Source organism: Lissotriton vulgaris, chromosome 11 (genome assembly GCF_964263255.1).
Source record: "Lissotriton vulgaris chromosome 11, aLisVul1.2, whole genome shotgun sequence".
In the NCBI taxonomy this organism is placed as follows: Eukaryota; Metazoa; Chordata; class Amphibia; order Caudata; family Salamandridae; genus Lissotriton; species Lissotriton vulgaris.
Window position 1 is genome coordinate 114,503,265 of NC_141699.1, and position 18,837 is coordinate 114,522,101.

At 44.9% G+C, this 18,837-nt stretch overlaps 1 protein-coding gene across 1 annotated transcript in view; it reads right to left on the bottom strand.

Annotated features, from left to right (window-relative positions):
- Positions 1 to 569: 569 nt before the first annotated feature.
- MLEC (malectin) overlaps positions 570 to 18,837 on the bottom strand; it is a 96,545-nt gene continuing 78,277 nt past the window's right edge. Inside the window, exon 5 of the mRNA XM_086942849.1 lies at positions 570 to 8,798. Coding sequence (XP_086798975.1) covers positions 8,569 to 8,798 — 230 coding nt within the window. The 3' untranslated portion in view covers positions 570 to 8,568. The remainder of the gene's footprint in view (positions 8,799 to 18,837) is intronic.

The following is an 18,837-nucleotide window of genomic DNA, read 5'->3' on the forward strand; positions in this document are numbered from 1 at the left end:
CCAGCATTGGACCATATACGACAACCAGGTGCTACAGATTTTTAGGGATAAAGTGAATACCAAAGGCGCGTGACTGAAAAAATTATATTGAACGACCATGTTTATTTGCTGCCTCATGGAGAGCTCACTGCTCATGGAGACTGCTTTCAGAAAGGCAGTCATTACGTATGGGTTTGAACCCTAACATGACAATTTCTGTTTTGGCTTAAGAGGTAATTACTCGAGAACATCCATCTGTCTACCTGTATGTTAGCCTGCAGTTTCACACTGATGAGACTACAACTCAAAATAAAAGTTATCATCGGCATAGAATTGCAAGTCTATCCTATGGTTTAATTACCCTGGCGATTTAGATGTAAAAAAAAACACGATAAGGAATGAATGACCAGGATAAACTTTAAGGGGCTGCATTGGATGAAAAAAAACCACAGGTTGGCAGATGGTCACTTATGAACATCACAGCTGATCGCATCATCAACAGTATTGTAACAGCTCAACTGCAGCACATTTACACCGCATCCCTACAAACAAACAAAAAAACAGGCAATGAACACACTTCAGCCAAAAGGGACAATATAATTTCTGTTTATTTTCTTTTAACAAACTGCTGACAACTTCAAGTTGCAGACAGCATGAGTCATTAGAGAACATTCCCCTCAAGCAAAACATCCCCGGACAATTAAAAGCCAGCTACAAGTACCCAAAAAATTAAAAGTAACAAACCCCAACCTATTCCTTCCATAAAAAAGGAACACATTTCATACACAAGAACACCGACCTTGTAAGAGCACACAACAGAGGAGCTTGATATCTTCACTCTCCCTAATGCATGAAAAGTTCACTTCCTGTGCTACAAAGGAATGTGGAGCTTTCATGAATTCATCTCCCTGGGATGGGGAAAACGTCCCTAGACAGTAACTGGTGAAATATGCATCATACAAGTACCATAGTTTGCAGTTCTGCAAAAGCTTCTAATTTCATTACTAATGCCCAATGGCTGGGGCTCAGTTTGGCCTGAAAGGGGCACATTGAAGGCTCAGCTTTCTTTGAAGGAAAGGATTCTACTCTTTGGGATGAAAAATACCCAGTGTCCCTACAGTTCAGGTTCACCTGTACACATCTTCCGAAGTGTTTCCGCAGTCAGTAGGACCAGATTGACTAACTAGCTGCCGTTATTGTCAGTGCCATCAAACAGGTCTCCTCTGCGGTTTGTCAACAACGTCCATCTCTCAAGACAGGGCTTAACTGTGCATCACTATTTAAATAGCAAGCTTTTCCTTCAGACTGGAGAAATGGAGAAGGGGAATAAAGCGCTTGCAAAGGTTTCTTTCCTTCAAATAAAAGCACTTAAGTAAAAAACACTATAGTAATTAAAAAGGCAACAATGCCAATCTAGTCAACAAAAACACAAAATCAAAACACAGACTTACCCCGCTCAAATTCCACATCTCCCCCTTCCCCCAAAATAAATAATATGCAGCAAAAGCACACATGGCAGGACCGAGTTATTAAAAATGTATCTGTAAATCGTGTCTGAAAACACAGATTTCACTTTGTATTGGTGTGGGCTCTTTCTCAAACTGGCACTCTTTCAAGCACAAATCCACTTCCAGAATGAAGCTGTTAGGCCAAAGGGGATTAGAGGGTAGACTGCCGCTCCACTAAGTAAGAAGGGCTTGGAAACTTCTGAAGAAAAAAAAAGGCCAATGAAAGTAGATGCACATACTAAAAATAAAAAAAACTTGTAAAAATAGCCCAAATGCTTGACACTTTTGTGCCCCATGGATTCTGCCTGACCAAATGTCTTTCAGACTAGAAGTCTTTGGTGAATGAAGATCTTCCAGGAACCACAAGAGGATGCATATGGAAATGCCATATTTAACATTCGACAAGCAAAGATAAAACTTCTAGAACTGAAAAAGGCACGACTGATAAAATACCACAAATGGTTTCAGCTCAATCTGAATTGTGACGCAGCAAACATGAATGAAAAACAATGGTTGTGTTCACATCATTAAAATCAAGACTTAGGATTCCTGCATTTCAACAGAACTAGAAAATAATAGAACTCCGTCCTTCAACAAATCAGAATAAAAAGCACAACATCTTCCTCATTGACAATACAATTAATGGTAGAGTTATCAAACGGGATTAGCACCCATTTGCAGAACAGAGGGCATTGATGGGTGCTGAATTTCTAACTCATTTACGTTCATCATTGTACGAGTCTAGATAATTAGAGAACATTGGTTTGAATACCAGTAAAAGAAATACACCACTTTACAAGGAATTGTACTTTTCAACAACTGAGAAACAACAGTCCTTAAAGGAGAGCTGTAAAGCAGAATGTTTTACATTCATATTTAAATAAGAGGTATCCTACCAGTAAAGCCACACCTATCCAATGGCATACACAGCATTACTGAACTAACTGGCAGTTCCAGTCTACCTAACCAACTACCGACTCCACAACAAGTTAGTACCCATTCGATCAACCATGTAGGGATAACTTTAAACAGATTACAAAGTTATCTGTCAGCCAATCAGTGGGAGAGAAGGCTTCGAAATAGAAACAGGAGACATACAACCTAAGCCTTTTTTTTGCAAAAAAAAGGGCACAAGTAAGGGATTCATTGAAAGGAGGAATAGAGGCAGCCCTCTGGCATCTCAACCCGTGTTTTGGGAGACAAGTCAATAACAGGGACTGGAAAGATGTGCGAACCAGACTGAAAGAAAAAAAGAAACCAATAATGGGGAACAAAGAAAAAATAAAATTTGGTGGGCAATCCATTTCCCACACAACACAAGGACAGCTTGATCACATAATGGCCACATTTCAGTTAAAGAACACATTGGTCTGTTGTCACAAACAGGGCAGTCAATCTGCATAATCCATAGACGGCAATGAGGAATTGATGAATGAAGGGGGACAGGTTGGTGGGATGTGGCTTAACACTATGGAAACATTACTTGACTGAAAGCGGACAACAGAGGTTGCTTCCAATTGTTCGGGTTTATGAAGATTGAGAGGACGAAAAAGGCACAAAAAAAAAGGAAGATCCCACTAGCACCACACATGCCCTCCGCACTGCAAAGGCACATAGTAATGTGTGGCTGGGGTTATTGTGGATGAAAGGCAACATTGCTTTCATAGGGTACTCAGTGTAAAGGCAACCCTGTGGGAAGGAAACAGCCACCACGAAATAGATGACCACTGTTTCAGCAATCTCTTCACGGATTTGCAAACTAGGATCATGAAATACACATAATCTTCTGAAAGATCAAGGTCATGAAAGGGAAGGCATTTATCCTCATTCCTGAACTGGCTAAGCGCAAGAAATCCAGCTGAGAACTAGCCTCCCAGCAAAGCGAAGACAAATTAAAGGATATACAAAGTCCCCTTTTACTCAGTACTCTACAAAGGCATTGTGAACAAAGGAGATCATCACTGGGAGTGGCACAAAAATGCAATTAGAGTGGTTCCATTATTGCGGACAGCTGATGAGAAAACAGCATTTGGCAGATTCCTGGAGGCACTGTGATAACCCCCATCAACCAACACAGGAAAGGATAAACTACTCAACTAAACAAACAAATCTGATATTGCGTCCAAATAGAGACTAGCAAGAGGATCAACTCTGCAGCCTTTGATTCTCACCATTGCACTGTTCCCATGTTGCCCAAAAAGATGAAGGGGAAACTGGTGGAAGGTGTGTGGACTGTAAGGAAAATGAACATCTCATATGGAAAAGATCATATCGGCACAAGCAGGCAGGGATCAGCAAAGGTTGGCTTCACACTTACTCAGCACATGTCCTTTCATTGGCCCACTCCTATTACTAATATGCAGAAACAGCCGCCACATCATGTCCAGATCAGAAACAACTTTTTGGGTAAGGGGTCGTACAGGGAAGAATAAGTTGGAGGGGTAAGAGGATAAATCTAAATAGTGGTCTTGCAGCACTGCTCAAGCATGTCCCTCAGCAAAGTAGCCAACCCCATACTGCCCAGGCAAAACTTCCTCTGTTTATTTTTAACGCTGATCAGTAACTACATGCGGAGGTGATGAGAAGTGGTGTTGCTAATGAGAGCCACTAAAACTGGTGCTACCTTAAATGCGATTTTCCTTTAAACTAACCTCAGAATCTATTACCGGCATAATAAAAGATCAATCACCAGGACTCTAGGGAATGCAGCAATGATGATGAAAAAGGACCGCTTAAATGGATGAAGCAAGAGGGTTAGAGATCACAGTAGGCAAACCAAGTCTACAATTTTCTTTTGGAAAGTACATTTTACCTTGGCTCTAGTGGTATGTGCAAGAATACCTTCCTGAAGTAAAAGGCCTTTGGCACTTGGCAAACAGGAATACCAAAGAGCACTATTTAACAAGCAACAGATGCCTGAGGAGTGCGCCTCTGTGGGATATTTGCATCAAGGATTAGGCCGTGAACAAGATAGTTCACCATTTCCATCCGTATCATACCTAAAAGCCTCCAATCGCAAGATTAAGCAAAGAGGAATCTTTAGCTGCAGGACCAATGGACTCCTATCTGTACGTACTGTGATGATACTGAGGCCTGTACATCAAATTATGAAATTCATTCTGCGGTGTCTAGAGTGAAAATTCAACACAAGGACATTACTCGTTCTCCAAACTTACCCGAGATACCAATAAGGGATAGTTTCGAAGGGAAAAGGTCTCATGCTAGAGATTTTCTGCTGGAGTCAATTTCCTGAAGAAGTTGTGCAAACAAGAATAATCCTTTGAACAACTCTATGGTATGTGTCGTCAAGTCTGTGAAACCCACTTTAGGGTCCAACTGAGAGGATCTGATGTTCGCAGATATTTGTGGCTAGTATTACTACCCTTTAGGAACAATGTTTTTCAGACGTGCAAGTTCCCTCAGAGGCTACAATGGATTGTATACTTTGCTTGTTAAATAAGTTCACTTGAAATCTGGCAGGCTTCAGCCATCTCGGATAAAATATAATTTATAATCTGATTCGACAGAAAGAAACTGACTGGTACCTTAATACCCCAATGTGTTAAAGGTCATTTTAGAAGCCAAAATCTCAAAAGCAAAATTACGTAGCTCTTGGAATACGTTCCTGGTACCATTTATGTGTCATGCTAAACCCACAAGGAGCCAAGTCTTAAGTCCAGGGGCTGCAGGCATGGATAAAGAATCTGGAGCAATGCTCGTCCATATGTAGATCTGTCTAACTGTGGAGCTGAGACCAATGGCCAGCTCACGGTAATGAGAATTAGAAAACCAGTAGAAAAATAGCCCAAGAATATAGCAAACCAAGGTGGCCTAGATGGAGTGTTTGTGTGTTCTATACCTAGATGTACATCATTTATCAACGGATAAGAAAGGCATCCTTCAAAAGCTTCAAGCTATGCGCCAAGAGGAAAAGTGAAAACATTTGCCATTACCTTTGTTGGGCAAGGAGTTGATTTTTGGCAAACAGTAAAAGGCAACGGTTGATGATCTGCTTAGGGAGAGTAAGCTGGTAAGGTTTGCATGAGGGTTTGGGAGGTATATAGCTCTGGGAGGGCCAGGAGGAATATTTTAGAAAACAGAAAAAAAAACTTTGTGAGAATGTTTTGAGCGCAACGTCTAGTCCTCTTTGTACCGGTTTGCATGACTATTTATTGTGCTGCAGTTGGCTACACACATGCACCTGAGACTTCTTCTGTTCAAGAAGATTTCAATCCACAAGCACATAAAACAGAGCAGACATGAGAACTAGAATAATAAAACCTTTTTCAGCTGACCGTTGCAAGTATCCCAATCAGTGGTAGAGTACAAGAAGAGCCACTCAGCCTCACCCTAGCACTAGGGAGCTACCTAAACCCATTAGGCTATTAACTTGATGGCTTCCTAAAGTCACCAAGCAGAACAAAATGAAAGTCAGCCTTATGTTGCACAAAGCCCGACATGGCAACCAAATTGCCACACCAGAGACATCTTTTCACCATAATTAGCTATTGTTTACCCTGGGTTATCTTTTTAAGCAGGACCGAAAAGCATTCGGTGCTGTCCATCATCATGCATATAAAAGCTGTTGCACCATAGCTAAAGTAGCACTGGCTTGACAGAGGGGTGGCTGTAACTCTGGTTTCACAACTACTTCTTGGGCAGCAGATGCCACAGTAGCCTCTGTTCACGAGGCTAGAGAATTTGGGAGAGGAAGACACTTGTGGGTAATATGTATTATTTATGTGAAATATACAGAAATATTAACTGGAAATAAAAAAAAGACTGACACCGAAGCTTACTTCCTCTTGACATTGAGAGAGTATACTCGTAGACTTATGACATTAAATATCTCTTCTTTAATCTTGAAAGTGGAGTGTTGCAGGTCTACCTGCACATTTTTTGCAATGTCTGGAGGTTGGCGTTGGCAAAAGCAACTGGTGTTTGCTCTGTTAATAGTTGAGAGCCGGAGTATGCGCAAATGAATCAAGAGCATTCTAAGCGTTTTTTGAAAGTTTTTTCTAAATGAAGCGTGATTTGTTGAAAGCTCGATAAACACAAGACGTAGAAAGCCAGTATTTACTGTGTGATATTCTCAACATCCACTATAGACAACAGTCAAGATTTCTTCATGATACAGTGAAGAGGCCTATGGTACTAGAAATAATCTGAGCAAACCGTGCCAGAAGATGAAACAAAACAGACCCAAACACACTACCCAGCAAAGTCTTAAGCAGGAGGAAAGGCGGCACAGGAGTCCGAGACCATTGTGTATACGACAAACATTACTGGTCTTGAATCATGTACCAAAGTTAGGTGCTGGAAGAAGATGAGTTTACAGAGTCTGCGGGACATATATCTGAAACCTAAATTCAATACATGAACTAGGGGTTTGTTGGAATGATCAACAGAAAAAATAATCTGGTGTGGTTTGCTCCCTTATACGCTTAGGCTTTTGAAGAACTAGCACAAGCTCCCAAATGTCTCCATCTGTAGACTGAGGCTCAAGTTCAATATTAACTACACTGAAGTGGTGTTGAACATTCACAGCTGCAACCAAGGAGTCCTGTGGCGGAGGAAATGCTTGGAGCCCTTCACTCCGGTCTTTCATGTCTTCCTTTAGGTGGTTCAAGAAGATGACTGGGACTAAAGTTGGGTTAAGGGAGTTGTCAGTCCAAGAGGCAGCACTGACAGAAAAGATACTGGTTCGGAGACTAAGCTCTATTCTTTCCATGATACTGAAAGAACGATCATGCAGAAACCCGAGGCATTAAGCACCATAAATATGGAGACAGCAGACCTAGGCTGATGGCTTAGCTGGCCACCTGTAATATAGTCCTCTTTTCAGATACGACCAGAAGTGCACACAGAATGGGCTATGGGTAATGATGCTATCCTATATCAGTCAATTTAAAAGAGGGATTTTATTTGAGATCCATGCAAAGACCTTCAACAGGTGAAGCAGTACTTCACAGCATGCCTTTGTGAGAGGATGTATAAAACTAAGGGGAAGAAAGCAGTTTTGCTTTGTGCCAGGAACATGAGGATTCCTAGGCACTGGGGCAGATCACAGGCATAGGAACCCCACACAGAAATAGTACCTCAGCAAAGCTGTTTTTAATTCTAAATAGGTCAAAGAAAGGCAGGTAACAGAAGTGGGCATACAGTCAATGCATAGACAGTGTTAGGGGCCAGCCATATGAAGGAGTGCACATGTGCAGTACCAGACACAGTTTCTTGTCTTCAACTAGACGCAGCAGGGCTAGGATCTAGAATAAAAAAAAAAAGGAGGAGAGGGCAAAGCCCACACATCAGAAATGTACCAGATGTGAGAGCACTGTAGAGCACACATGAAATTGCTTTAAAATAAAACCCATCATAAAAAAATCTAACATTTCTATGTTTACAAGTATCAAAAGTACTTGTCCTTCAAACAAACAAATCAGAATCTGGGAACACCAGGTCTGCGACACCAAAGCAGACTGTTTCACCGGTGCATCTGTACAATTCCGGACTCCACCCCAGCAGAAAGAACAAACCGTTCACTAGAAAGGCTGATTTACTGTATGCGGAGAATCCTCTGCTGATGCCCCTAATGTGCATGAATGTTGCTCCTTAAAAGTCACATATTGAGATCAAATGATGCTGCCAGACTTGGGTTTTCTGTAGGACATAGGAGATTACCATCACACCATTTCTCTAATGAAGCAAAGAAATCATTGCCAGCAACAAGTACCCTGTGTATGCTACTCCTTCCCATCCCTGCTCCGCTGCACTGCTAGCACCTGCATCGCAGATCAAAATCCTTTTGCTGTATGATGTCCTCAGCCTTGCACCAGCATGGAAGGGTCTGCGTCCAGTGTGCCCGACAGAACTCTGCAGACTGAGGGGCTAAGAATGACCAACAGAGGCTACCGACTCCTACCTGCACCTCGTACCTGTATATACCCTTTCCATTGCCCAAGGGTTACTTTTCCCGTTCATAAATAACGAAAATATAACGAATTCAAAACCAAATCCAATTGATTCTCCTTTCCACCTTGGGGTCCCCTCAGGCTGATGAGCAGTGCTGGGAAGGCCATTCTCACAATCGACAGAGGCAGAAAAGTGTAGGTATGAAGACTCCAAAGGCCACCAGAATTGGAAACATGAGGCTGCTGTTGTCCGAAGCATAAGGATTTGGGGTGCGGGGGCCGGACTGCACCCGGTTCCTATTAACCTGCTTCTTTGAGCTGGAGCCATCCTCATATTCTTCTTCTTCTTCCTCCTCCTCCTTCTTTTCCAGGCCAGGGTGAGGTAGCAACTTTGGTACCTCTGTAAAGGAATAACAGCAAAGATAAGGTCAAACATACATCCAAAATACAATATTCACAAAGGTGAGGAAGCGGAAATTCATGGTAGAAATGTTGAAAGACATGAAAAGCATTTGAGAAAGAAGCAGGGGGGGGGGGGGGGGGGGGCAGGATGAAATACTTGACCAGAGAGAGTATGAACTACTGGACAGGCGGAAATGGAGAGAGCAGCATAGGCGCAGGTGGTGGAGAATAACAGCAGAGTAATTAAAGTTGAGGGGTGGGGAAGGAACGGCAAGTTACATAGAAAATAAAAAGGTAAAAACATATAAGGGGGTCAAAGAGCACAGCACAAAGGGTAAAAGCATATAAGGGGGTCAAAAAGCACAGCAGTAGAGTCAGAAGAGCATCCTTTGCAGCAATTAAGGCAGGAGATAGATAATAACTAATGCAGAAGCCATAAAGCAGCAAACAGCAGAACTAGGCCCAAATAATGAGATTATCTTTTAGTGGAGAGTTTATTTACATCAGGTGCGGTGGCAGTGTCTATGTTTCCATGACATGAATTTCATGTCAATACAATCAAATCTTCCTGAACCTTGAGTTTTTCAGCCCCTACCAACACTCTAGAGCCTTCTGTTTTAAGTTTTGAAGAGGTGAAATGATGATGCTGGAGTACCACACAATAACATAATGACGATATGAACTTCAGCAAAGTAAGTTACTTCATGCTGTCATCTACATGTTTGTTTTAAATAAAGCCAGATTGGTCCGCATATTTTTTTTTTAAACTATTTGATTGATATAAAAAATAAACAATGGGCATTTTAGAAGACCTTCAATGCAGACAGTAATATGGCAAGGCAAAAAGGTGAATCAAAGCAAATACAGCGGTACATTTTAAAAAGGAAAAACAATATAATCATGGCATTACTTCAGTCCCCCCACCCCGCTCCCGAGACCCCTCATCCCCTCCCCCCTCTATTCGGAATGGGTCTCATTGTCCAACTGTGGCAGTTCGCAAATGAACCCTCTATATTCATTCCACGCTCCCCAAATCATGGCCCATTTCCGTGGACATTTCAGATTCAGATACAACGCTCTTTCGGCTACCATCGCTGAATCTAGATCGGCACACCAGCCCCTGTGTGTCGGCACCAAGGGAGACCCCCAAGCTTTGGCTAGATAAGGTTTAACATACATAATACCGAGCGTGGCACAGTCTTGCACGGGGTGACTAAGATCATTAGGCTCCCAAATATTCAGCAAGCAGTAGCGCGGTTCCGGAGCCAATGAGACCATAACAACTTGTGATATAGTTCGCATAGCCTTGGACCAGAAACAGGCAATCAAGGGGCACTCCCAAATGGTATGTAAGAAGGTTCCTTCCTCCCCGCAGCCCCGCAAACACGCTGATGTGAAATTCTCCCTATCTTGTGAAGATTAACCCTAGTGTAATAAACTCTGTGTAAAACTTTCAGCTGTATCAATCGGAGCCGGAATGACACAGTAACTTCCGGAGGAGAGGAAAGCGCGGACTGCCAGTCCGACTCATCACAGTCACCTATCTCCGCAGTCCAGGCTTAGCCTCATAGTAGGATAAGGCATGTTATTGACAAGTTTACGGTAAACCAACGAGGTCGCCTTTATGAGCATATGCTCCATAAGCATCTATCATCTAAAGGAGTGGAATCAAATAGCTCTTCGCCCGGTGGTGTCACTGACTTGGGGGCATGGCTAACTTGCAAGTATCGGAATCGCTCCGTATGCACCAAATCAAATTGCTCCATCAGTTGGTCAAAGGTGAGGACGGTACCCCGCCTCCAAAGGTCTCCAACCGTTGAGATACCTTTCAGATCCCAGTCCTGAAATCCTTTACTGTTGCAGAGCGGGCAGAGTCTGCGTGACGACCAGAGCTGCGTCATCTGCGTGATCCTGTCCTTACATTTAAGACGAGCAGAGGCCAAGTACCACAACCTCAATGTATGTGCCGTGGGACCCAGAAGGGCCGCTGCGCTTTTAGGGTCGTAGAGCGCAGCCATCACTCCTCCGCCTCCCAAGTCATACCTATCCGCTTTATACGCCGGCTCATTCTGTGGAGCGTGGAGCCAGTGGTTTATGGTCTTTAACTGGGCTGCCCAATAGTACAATTGAATATCTGGAAGTGCTATGCCTCCATCAAACCAGCCCCCAATTAACTTTTGCCGGGAAATGCGCGCTGGTTTGTCCCCCCAAAGGAGACCGCATATTTAAGCTTGAATTAACAAACAAGTTGCTTACCTTCGGTAACGCATTTTCTGGTAAAGACTATCTAGCTGCAGATTACTTACCTTTGAAATTCCCAGGCGTCAGGCTGGATCCAAAAACTTTTGTTGAGCAATGCCCCTTGTTCGCACCCTGACGCCCGCTTTCAGTCCCCAGAGTGGGAAGGCGTGGGTGGGACTGTAAGGCATCTGCAACTAGAAAGAGTCTCTACCAGATAATGTGTTACCAAAGGTAAGTAACTTTTTCATCTGCTAGAGACTTCTAGTTGCAGATTCCTTACCTTTGAATCAGATACCCGAGCCCTACCATCCCATCGGTGGGTTGCAGACCCATATCCTAAACTAAAAAGTCTTGCAAGACTGAACGGGCAAAATTCTCATCCCAGCGCACCTGGCCATCAAGGCAGTAATGTTTTGCGAACGTGTGCAAGGAAGCCTACGTTGCTGCCTGACAAATGTCTTGGACTGGGACACCCCGAGCCAAGGCTGTAGTCGCGGACAACGAGCCAGTGAGAGATTTACCTTTTCTGCACTGTCCTTACTTTCTTTGCTCCCACGTACCCCACAAAAGGGTTGATCATCCTCCAGGAACTCTTGTGCGTTCAAGGTAGAACGACAACGCTCTTATTGCGTCCAGCCGGCAGAGATGCTCCTCTTTCTTAGAGGAATGCGGGGGGCAAAGAAGGTGGGCAATGTGATGGACTGGCCCAGATGGAATGGGATTACAACTTCAGGTAAAAAGGATGTTTTGGTGCGCAGCACCATTTTGTCCCGAAAGGACATAAGTAGGCGAGCAAGATAATTGCCACTAAGAAGGCAGTTTTGGTGGTCAACAGCCGTAGGCTGAAGGGAACACACACCAAGTAGGTAAGGACCAAATTAAGGTACCACTGCGGCATAATAAAGGGCGTGGGTGGAACTAAGCCAGCCTTTTTAGAAATCAATTTATAATAGGCAATTTGAAGAGAGAGGGCTGGTCTGGCAGCTGGAAAAAGCAGACAAAGCAGAGAGGTAATCCTTGAGAGACCCCAAGGCAGAGCCCAGCTGGGCAAGGGCTAGTATGAATTAAAGTACAGTAGAAAGGGAAGCAGAAAGAGGGTCAATTGATCGTTCTGTACAGTATAATACAAATTTCAGCCAACGGCAGGCGTGTACCATCTCAGTGGAGGACTTCCTAGCTGCCAGAATAACGTTACAGACTTTGGGAGGAAGGTCAAAAGCTATCAACTGTCACCACTCAATCTCCAAGCATAGAGGCACAGAGTTGGCAGGTACCGGTGAAGAACCCTTCCCTGCTGCTGCAACAGAAGATCCTCCCGAAGGAGCAGCCTGATCGGAGGATCGATACTCATTCTCAAAATCTCTGGATACCAGACTCTCCTCGCCCAGTTTGGAGCCCAAAGAATGACTTGGGCCCAGCCGCTCCTGATCTTCAGAACCCTGGCCAGGAGTGGTATGGCTGGAAAGGCGTACAACAGGCCTGAACTCCACTCGTGAGAGACAAAACCAGTGCACACACAATCTAAATATTGACAATTGATATCTTATTAGTGTTCTTTGAAACAACGAAGAAGGGCAGTCGGTATATGTTGCACTTGTATTTATTGCGCCAGCCGACAAGTGTTTCATTGGAGTGGAGTACACTCCAAATCTTCAGGGCTAAATCCTAATGGATATAGCGGGTAATCCCCCAAGACTGGTGATAATTCCGACCCAGTCAGGGTGTCGGTAAATTGTTCAGTGAAACGGCCAGGGGAGTCAAGGCGCGTTGTGGCGTTAATCCAAAAGGAATGGTCTTGAGCCGGTAATGGGCCAGGACAGATGAAGGCGGAACTTTGGTGAGAGCTAATTGCTGGTCGGACAATAAATGTGTAGAAGCTGTCCAAATATTCTATAGTAGTGATGTAACTTGGTCTCACGATAATGGTCTTATGACTTGTCAAGACGGAAAACGCTGCCACAATGGGCGCTCTGTTCCGGATAATGCCCTCTTAAACTTAAGACAGCCCGGTAGATTTAGAGTGTACTCCACTCCAATGAAACACGTGTCGGCTGGTGCAATAAATACAAGTGCGACATATACAGACTGCCCTTCTTCGTTGTTTCAAAGAACACTAATAAGATATCAATTGTCAATATTTAGATTGTGTGTGCACTGGTTTTGTCTCTCAAGTTGTAAATGTATGCCTAGTAATACATTGTCAAGGGGTTGTTAGGGTCACCCCTTTCCAAGTAGCACCACATCAACCAAACAAGTCCAAGTAACCCAACCAAATATCCAGTGGAGCGCAACTATTCCCTTAAACTAAGTGCCCTTGTCATGGAAAAAAGTATACTGAACTCCACTCGTGGCAAAAAGCGGCGAACAGGTATAGCCGCCTTGGAAACTCCAGCGAGCAGTACTGCTGATACTGCACATTCTCTTCTGAGGCGAACAAATCTAACCAAGGTTCTCGCCACTGCTGAAAGAGACCTTGCCCCACCTCTGACTGGAGATACCATTTGTGATCTGCCAGGCATTGACGGCTGAGTTCGTCCGCCCTGGCGTTCAGGGAACCTGCCAGCTGTTGGACCACCAGGGTTATGCCCTGCTGGTCCAGCCATGTCCAGAGAGAAAGAGCCTCTCGACAAAGTGACCACAACCCCACCCCTCTGTTTGTTGAAGTACCAAATGGAGGTGGTGCTGTCCGTGAACACCTGCACAGCTTCCCCTTGACAGAGGGAAGAAATGCTTTCAATGCCAACCGAATCGCTCGGAGCTACAACAAATGTATGTGAAGTCCAGTCTCTGCCAGGGACTTATGTCCCCTCATCTCCACCTCTCACAGATGGCCGCCCCATCCCAGATGAGACACAACTGTCATCTGGTTGGGGAAGGGAGAGAGGACTGCTGTTGACCCAATCGCGGTTCGTTAACCACCACTGCAGTGAGATTTCCCCAATGCTGTGCCCATTGGAAATTCAAGTCCCACTGCAGAGCCCGCATACGCCACCTGGTGTCTTACCAACAGGATGAGGAGGCTATGAGGCCAAAAAGCCTCAGTCAGAGTCAGTCTCACCGAAATCAAAGATAGAGGCTGAAATATCGGAATCATAGCCTGAATATCCTGGACTCGCTGCTAGGGAGGATAAGCCGAAAACTTCAATGTGTCCAGTACAGCTTCAATGAAGGGGAGCACCTGAGGAGTCAGGTGGGACTTCGGCACGTTTACAGAGAACCCCAGCGAATGCAGAAGGTTTGCCGTAGTCTGAAGGTGGAAGACGACTGCCTGGGGCGAGAACGCCTTCCACAGCCAGTCGTCAATGTAGGGGAAGATTGACACCCCTAACCTGCGCAAATGAGCTGCGACCACCACCATCGCCTTGGTGAACACGGTAAACTGAAAGTGCTCGTTGCCTACCTTGAACCGTTGGTAAAGCCTGTGGCCCAGCAGGATGGGAATGTGAAAATTCGTGTACTGCAGGTCCAAACAAGACCTGAGCCAGAGTGAGCATTTTGAATTTCTCCTCGTTGAGGAAGAGAATGATGGCCCGAAGATCTAAACTGGGCCGTAGCCCCTTTTTCTTTTTCGGAATCAGCAAGTAGCGGGAATAACAGCCACTGTAACAGCCACTGCCTACTTCTAAGATCAGGACCCTTTATATAGCTCCCTTGACCAAAAGAGCCGTAACTTCCTCTTGGATCATTTTTAAATGATCCTCCGTCAGCCGTTCCAGATTTGGCAGAATAGGAAGAGGAAAAGAAAGAAAAGGCAGAGACTAGCCCTCCTGGACTATCTGCAAGACCCACTTTTCTGATGTTATGGATCTCCAGTGGATGAGATGATGACAAATTATCCCACCAACTGGAGTAGCTTAGGAGTGCTTGGAGACTGCAGCTACTGGGGTCAGTGTGGCCGACGACTTCTGGCCTCCATTCCGAGCTCGGAATGCACTGCATCTACACCCTTGCACAGCTTGGGCAGTCTGTGCGGGACAGTGGCTCGGATAGGGAGGACGCGGCTGGAAACCACTTCTGCCACAAAAGGAAGACTGACCACGGGGTGAAGGAGTGGCCTATGGATCTGGTCGTAGCTTGAGAGACCTTGAACGTGACCAGGGCAGTCTGCCTTTCCCCCCAAAAGGCGGGTTCCATCAAAGGGCATGTCCGTCAAATTGGCTTGGACATCGGCCGAGAAGCCAGTTCGAAGCCAGGCGTGGAGTCTCAAGGCCACCGTAGTTGAAATCTATCTACCCAGCAGATCTGTCCTATCTAGGTCACATTGTATGGTGAATTTTGTTGCATCTCTCCCATCCTTGACAGCTTGGGAGAGCACAGTCCGGGCCTCCAACGGGACTTGTGGCAGTACTTGCGCAACCGACTCCCAAAGGGCTTTATAAGGATATGGTAACTGGTTTGCAGCAATAGGCGATCTACAAGGAGTATAGGTAAAGTAGTACTGAATGGTTAATGCACATGGTGCTCAAAGACAAGGGTTGGTTACCATACAGCCCAACTTAGATCATCAACAGAGGGGCAATCAATATTCAACGGATAATCCGAGCACTCAAATGATGCAAAAATGTGTCAAGGTCCACGCCGATTTCACATTTTAAGGGAGCACTCTCCTTATCATTTCTAATTTGTTGCTATGATAGTACTCTGGAACTTGGAATTAACTTGGATTCAGGCTACACTTTACGCTCAGATACTGGATTTTCAACACTGTTTAGCTGCTTTATTTTCTCATCTATTTGTTGAGAGTTACTAGTCCGTTCAGCCCTGACCCAATAAAGAAACACGCGTTGGCTGATTTTTCTATGACGTATATATGCACAACACTATTAATGTTGGAAACCTTTCGTTGGTTGTATGGAAATCTCGTCTCCCAAAGGGAATGGTAGAAATGGACCAATGAGCATGCGGTATTCACAGAGCGCAATGCCAGACTGGAGGAAGAAAACAACTTTGTTCCAAAAGAATCCAGCCTCTTGGATTCCCTATCCAGAGGGACGGAAGGGATGTAGAGGCCTGCACCGCCAAACTCTCGGGGGTGGGGTGTGGGCTGAGGAACTTTGGGTCACCCAGGGCTGGACGATGGCAGCGTGCAATCGTCCTATTCTCAGGAGCCCATGTGCTAGGTTTGGACCAAGTTCCTAGAAGGACGTCCGAAAGTGCCTCATTAAAGGGCAACAAGGGTTGGGAAGTGGAAGCCCCAGGTTGAAGCACCTCAGTCAGTAGATTAGTCCTGACCTGCACCAAGGGCAGCTCCAGTCCAAGGACTTCGGTGTCCTCTCAACAACCATGGCATAGGATGCCCCATCCTCATAGCCACTGTTGGCAGGGAGAGCATGCGAGTATCTGGAGAAGTATCCAGTCCACTGGCCTCCCCAAGTTCCCCACACCAGTCCAAATTCTCCTCAGAGACTTCCTTGGTTTAAATCCTCTCCTGAGCCTAGCACATCCTCAAAGTGCGCAGGCGACAACATAGAACCGCTGGGTTCTGTTGATGTTGTAATCTGAGTCAATCGACGTTGTTCCGGCTCCGAGTCTTCGTGATGAGGCTGGGGCTTGCGTCACCGACTGGCATCGGTGACGTAGCAGGCACGGACCTAGAGTCCGACACGGGGGAAGGTCGCGGTAGCATCAACGGCGTCTAACTGGATCCGGGATTGGATCCCTGAGGCCTCACCGGCGTTGTGGCTGGAGCCGACGACAATGAACCAGATGGCGCCCAATCCGATCCCCGCGGGGCCCAAAAGCTCACCAGCAGGGTCGTTATGCTCAAAAACGCAGCGCATGGCCTCAAAACGTATCTGAACGAGAGTAGTTCCTGCTCCTGGAGAGGGGGTGAGTTTCGAAGTCTACTCCATAGAACCATGCCTAGAGCGTCTGTTCTACTTACCTCTGTCGACAACGGATGCCAGTTGAGGTGAAGATGAAGTCCGCTTAGACTTCTTCTTCTTATGCCTCTTCCTTAAGTGTCTCCAGGACCTCGAATGGGAGGAAGAGGACTTAGGGCTCCGGGAGCGATCCTGCAACCTCCTCAGAGTCTCAGTGGACGGTGTCGACTACCGTGCGCGAGTAACTTCATTGCCGGCTCCCTCAAGGTCTTTGGAGCCATTGCCCAACAGTCCGAATAAGACTTTGTATCGTGGTCGAGACACCAAAAACATACGTGGGAGGGACAAGTCCTCAAAGACGTCCCTCGCATACAAAGTCAGAAAAAGTCCAAAATTTCGACAAGTCAAGAAAAAGCCTGTCAAAAAGAAGCAGAGGAGTAGCTCTTACCGGATCTGTGCTTAACTGGTGCGGAAAGAAAAGAACTGACGTCCGCATGCCTGGTTGGCACCTATATAGGCACCACAACGTCATTGCAGATGCCACAGTCACGCGGAGTCGAATGGAGCTAGCGGACGCTGCGCGCAAAGGGTATCGCTCAACAAAAGTTTTAAGATCCAGCCTAATGCCTGGGAAATTCAAAGTTAAGGAATCAGCAGCTAGAAGTCTATCAGATAGAAAATGTATAAACCCCACGGCTGTGCGGAAATAGGGTGACTCAGCACCAACATACACAGAAAATGGGTAAAGTGATACCTATGGGGCAAAAACTAGGTAGGTTGTGAGATGTCTGGGGAGGGAGGAATGGTTTGTCAGGGATCTCAGTGATAAACGAAACAAATGCCATTGCTTAGCAGTGATCACGGGAAAAGTATGGCCTCCCGTTAGCAAATGTCTACTTCTTGAAATGGCAAACAGATTGCCATTCGTAGAGAAAAGACTGCGATCAGGTATGGAAGAGTAAAAATTGTTTGCAAAGAAGCTGAAGCATATCCATAAAGTGAACCAACAACAGGAGGCGCAAGGTTTAAAAGAACAAAAGTTACTTACCTGAAAACTGTGGTTCTCCAGTATTGGTGTCTTTCATAGATTCACATGCTTGAATAATTCCCCGTCCTCGAAGTGTGAGTCCCACAGTACATAAAATAGTAGTAATATACATATATACATAAAAAAACATCATAAATATAAATATAAATATACATATAAATATACATATATATATACACATATATATATACATACATACATATATATATATATATATATATATATATATATATATATATACATACATACATACATATACATACATACATACATACATACATACATACATACATACATACATATATATATATAATAGTCAAAGAAAATTTTTAAAAGTACCCTAGAACAACATAGGCCCATAGAGACCCAAAGGGAGATTTCACATTAGTAACATATCCATGTCAAAATGATAGTCCACATTCCAGCCAATCAGGCTGCAGCACCCTCTAGAACCTTCTCCTCAGAGGCTCAAGCCCTCAGATTTTTGTAGCACCAAAGTGACCAAGAGTGCATGAGGAGAAGAGAGCCTCTGAGGGGAGGAAGGGTGGGTCGCATGTGAATCTATGAAAGACACCAATACTGGAGAACCACAGTTTACAGGTAAGTAACTTTTGTTCTTCACCAGTATTAGGGGTGTCTTTCATAGATTCACATGCTTGAATAAGAATAGAAAGCAGTACGCCAACACATGAGTCATAAAAGGCAAGAAGAACAAATGCAAGCAAAGAAATGCACATATGAACATTGCATATAATTATATATAAAACCTTTTATGACAGGAGGCAGGAAGCAACAGAGGCTCACCTTCATCTGAAGAGATTTCGTAGCACCGCTTGACCCACAGCAGTGTCTGCAGCGTCAGCTGTCTCCAGACAGTAGTGCCTCGTGAACGTGTGCCTGCTGGACCACGTTGCCGTCCTGCAGAT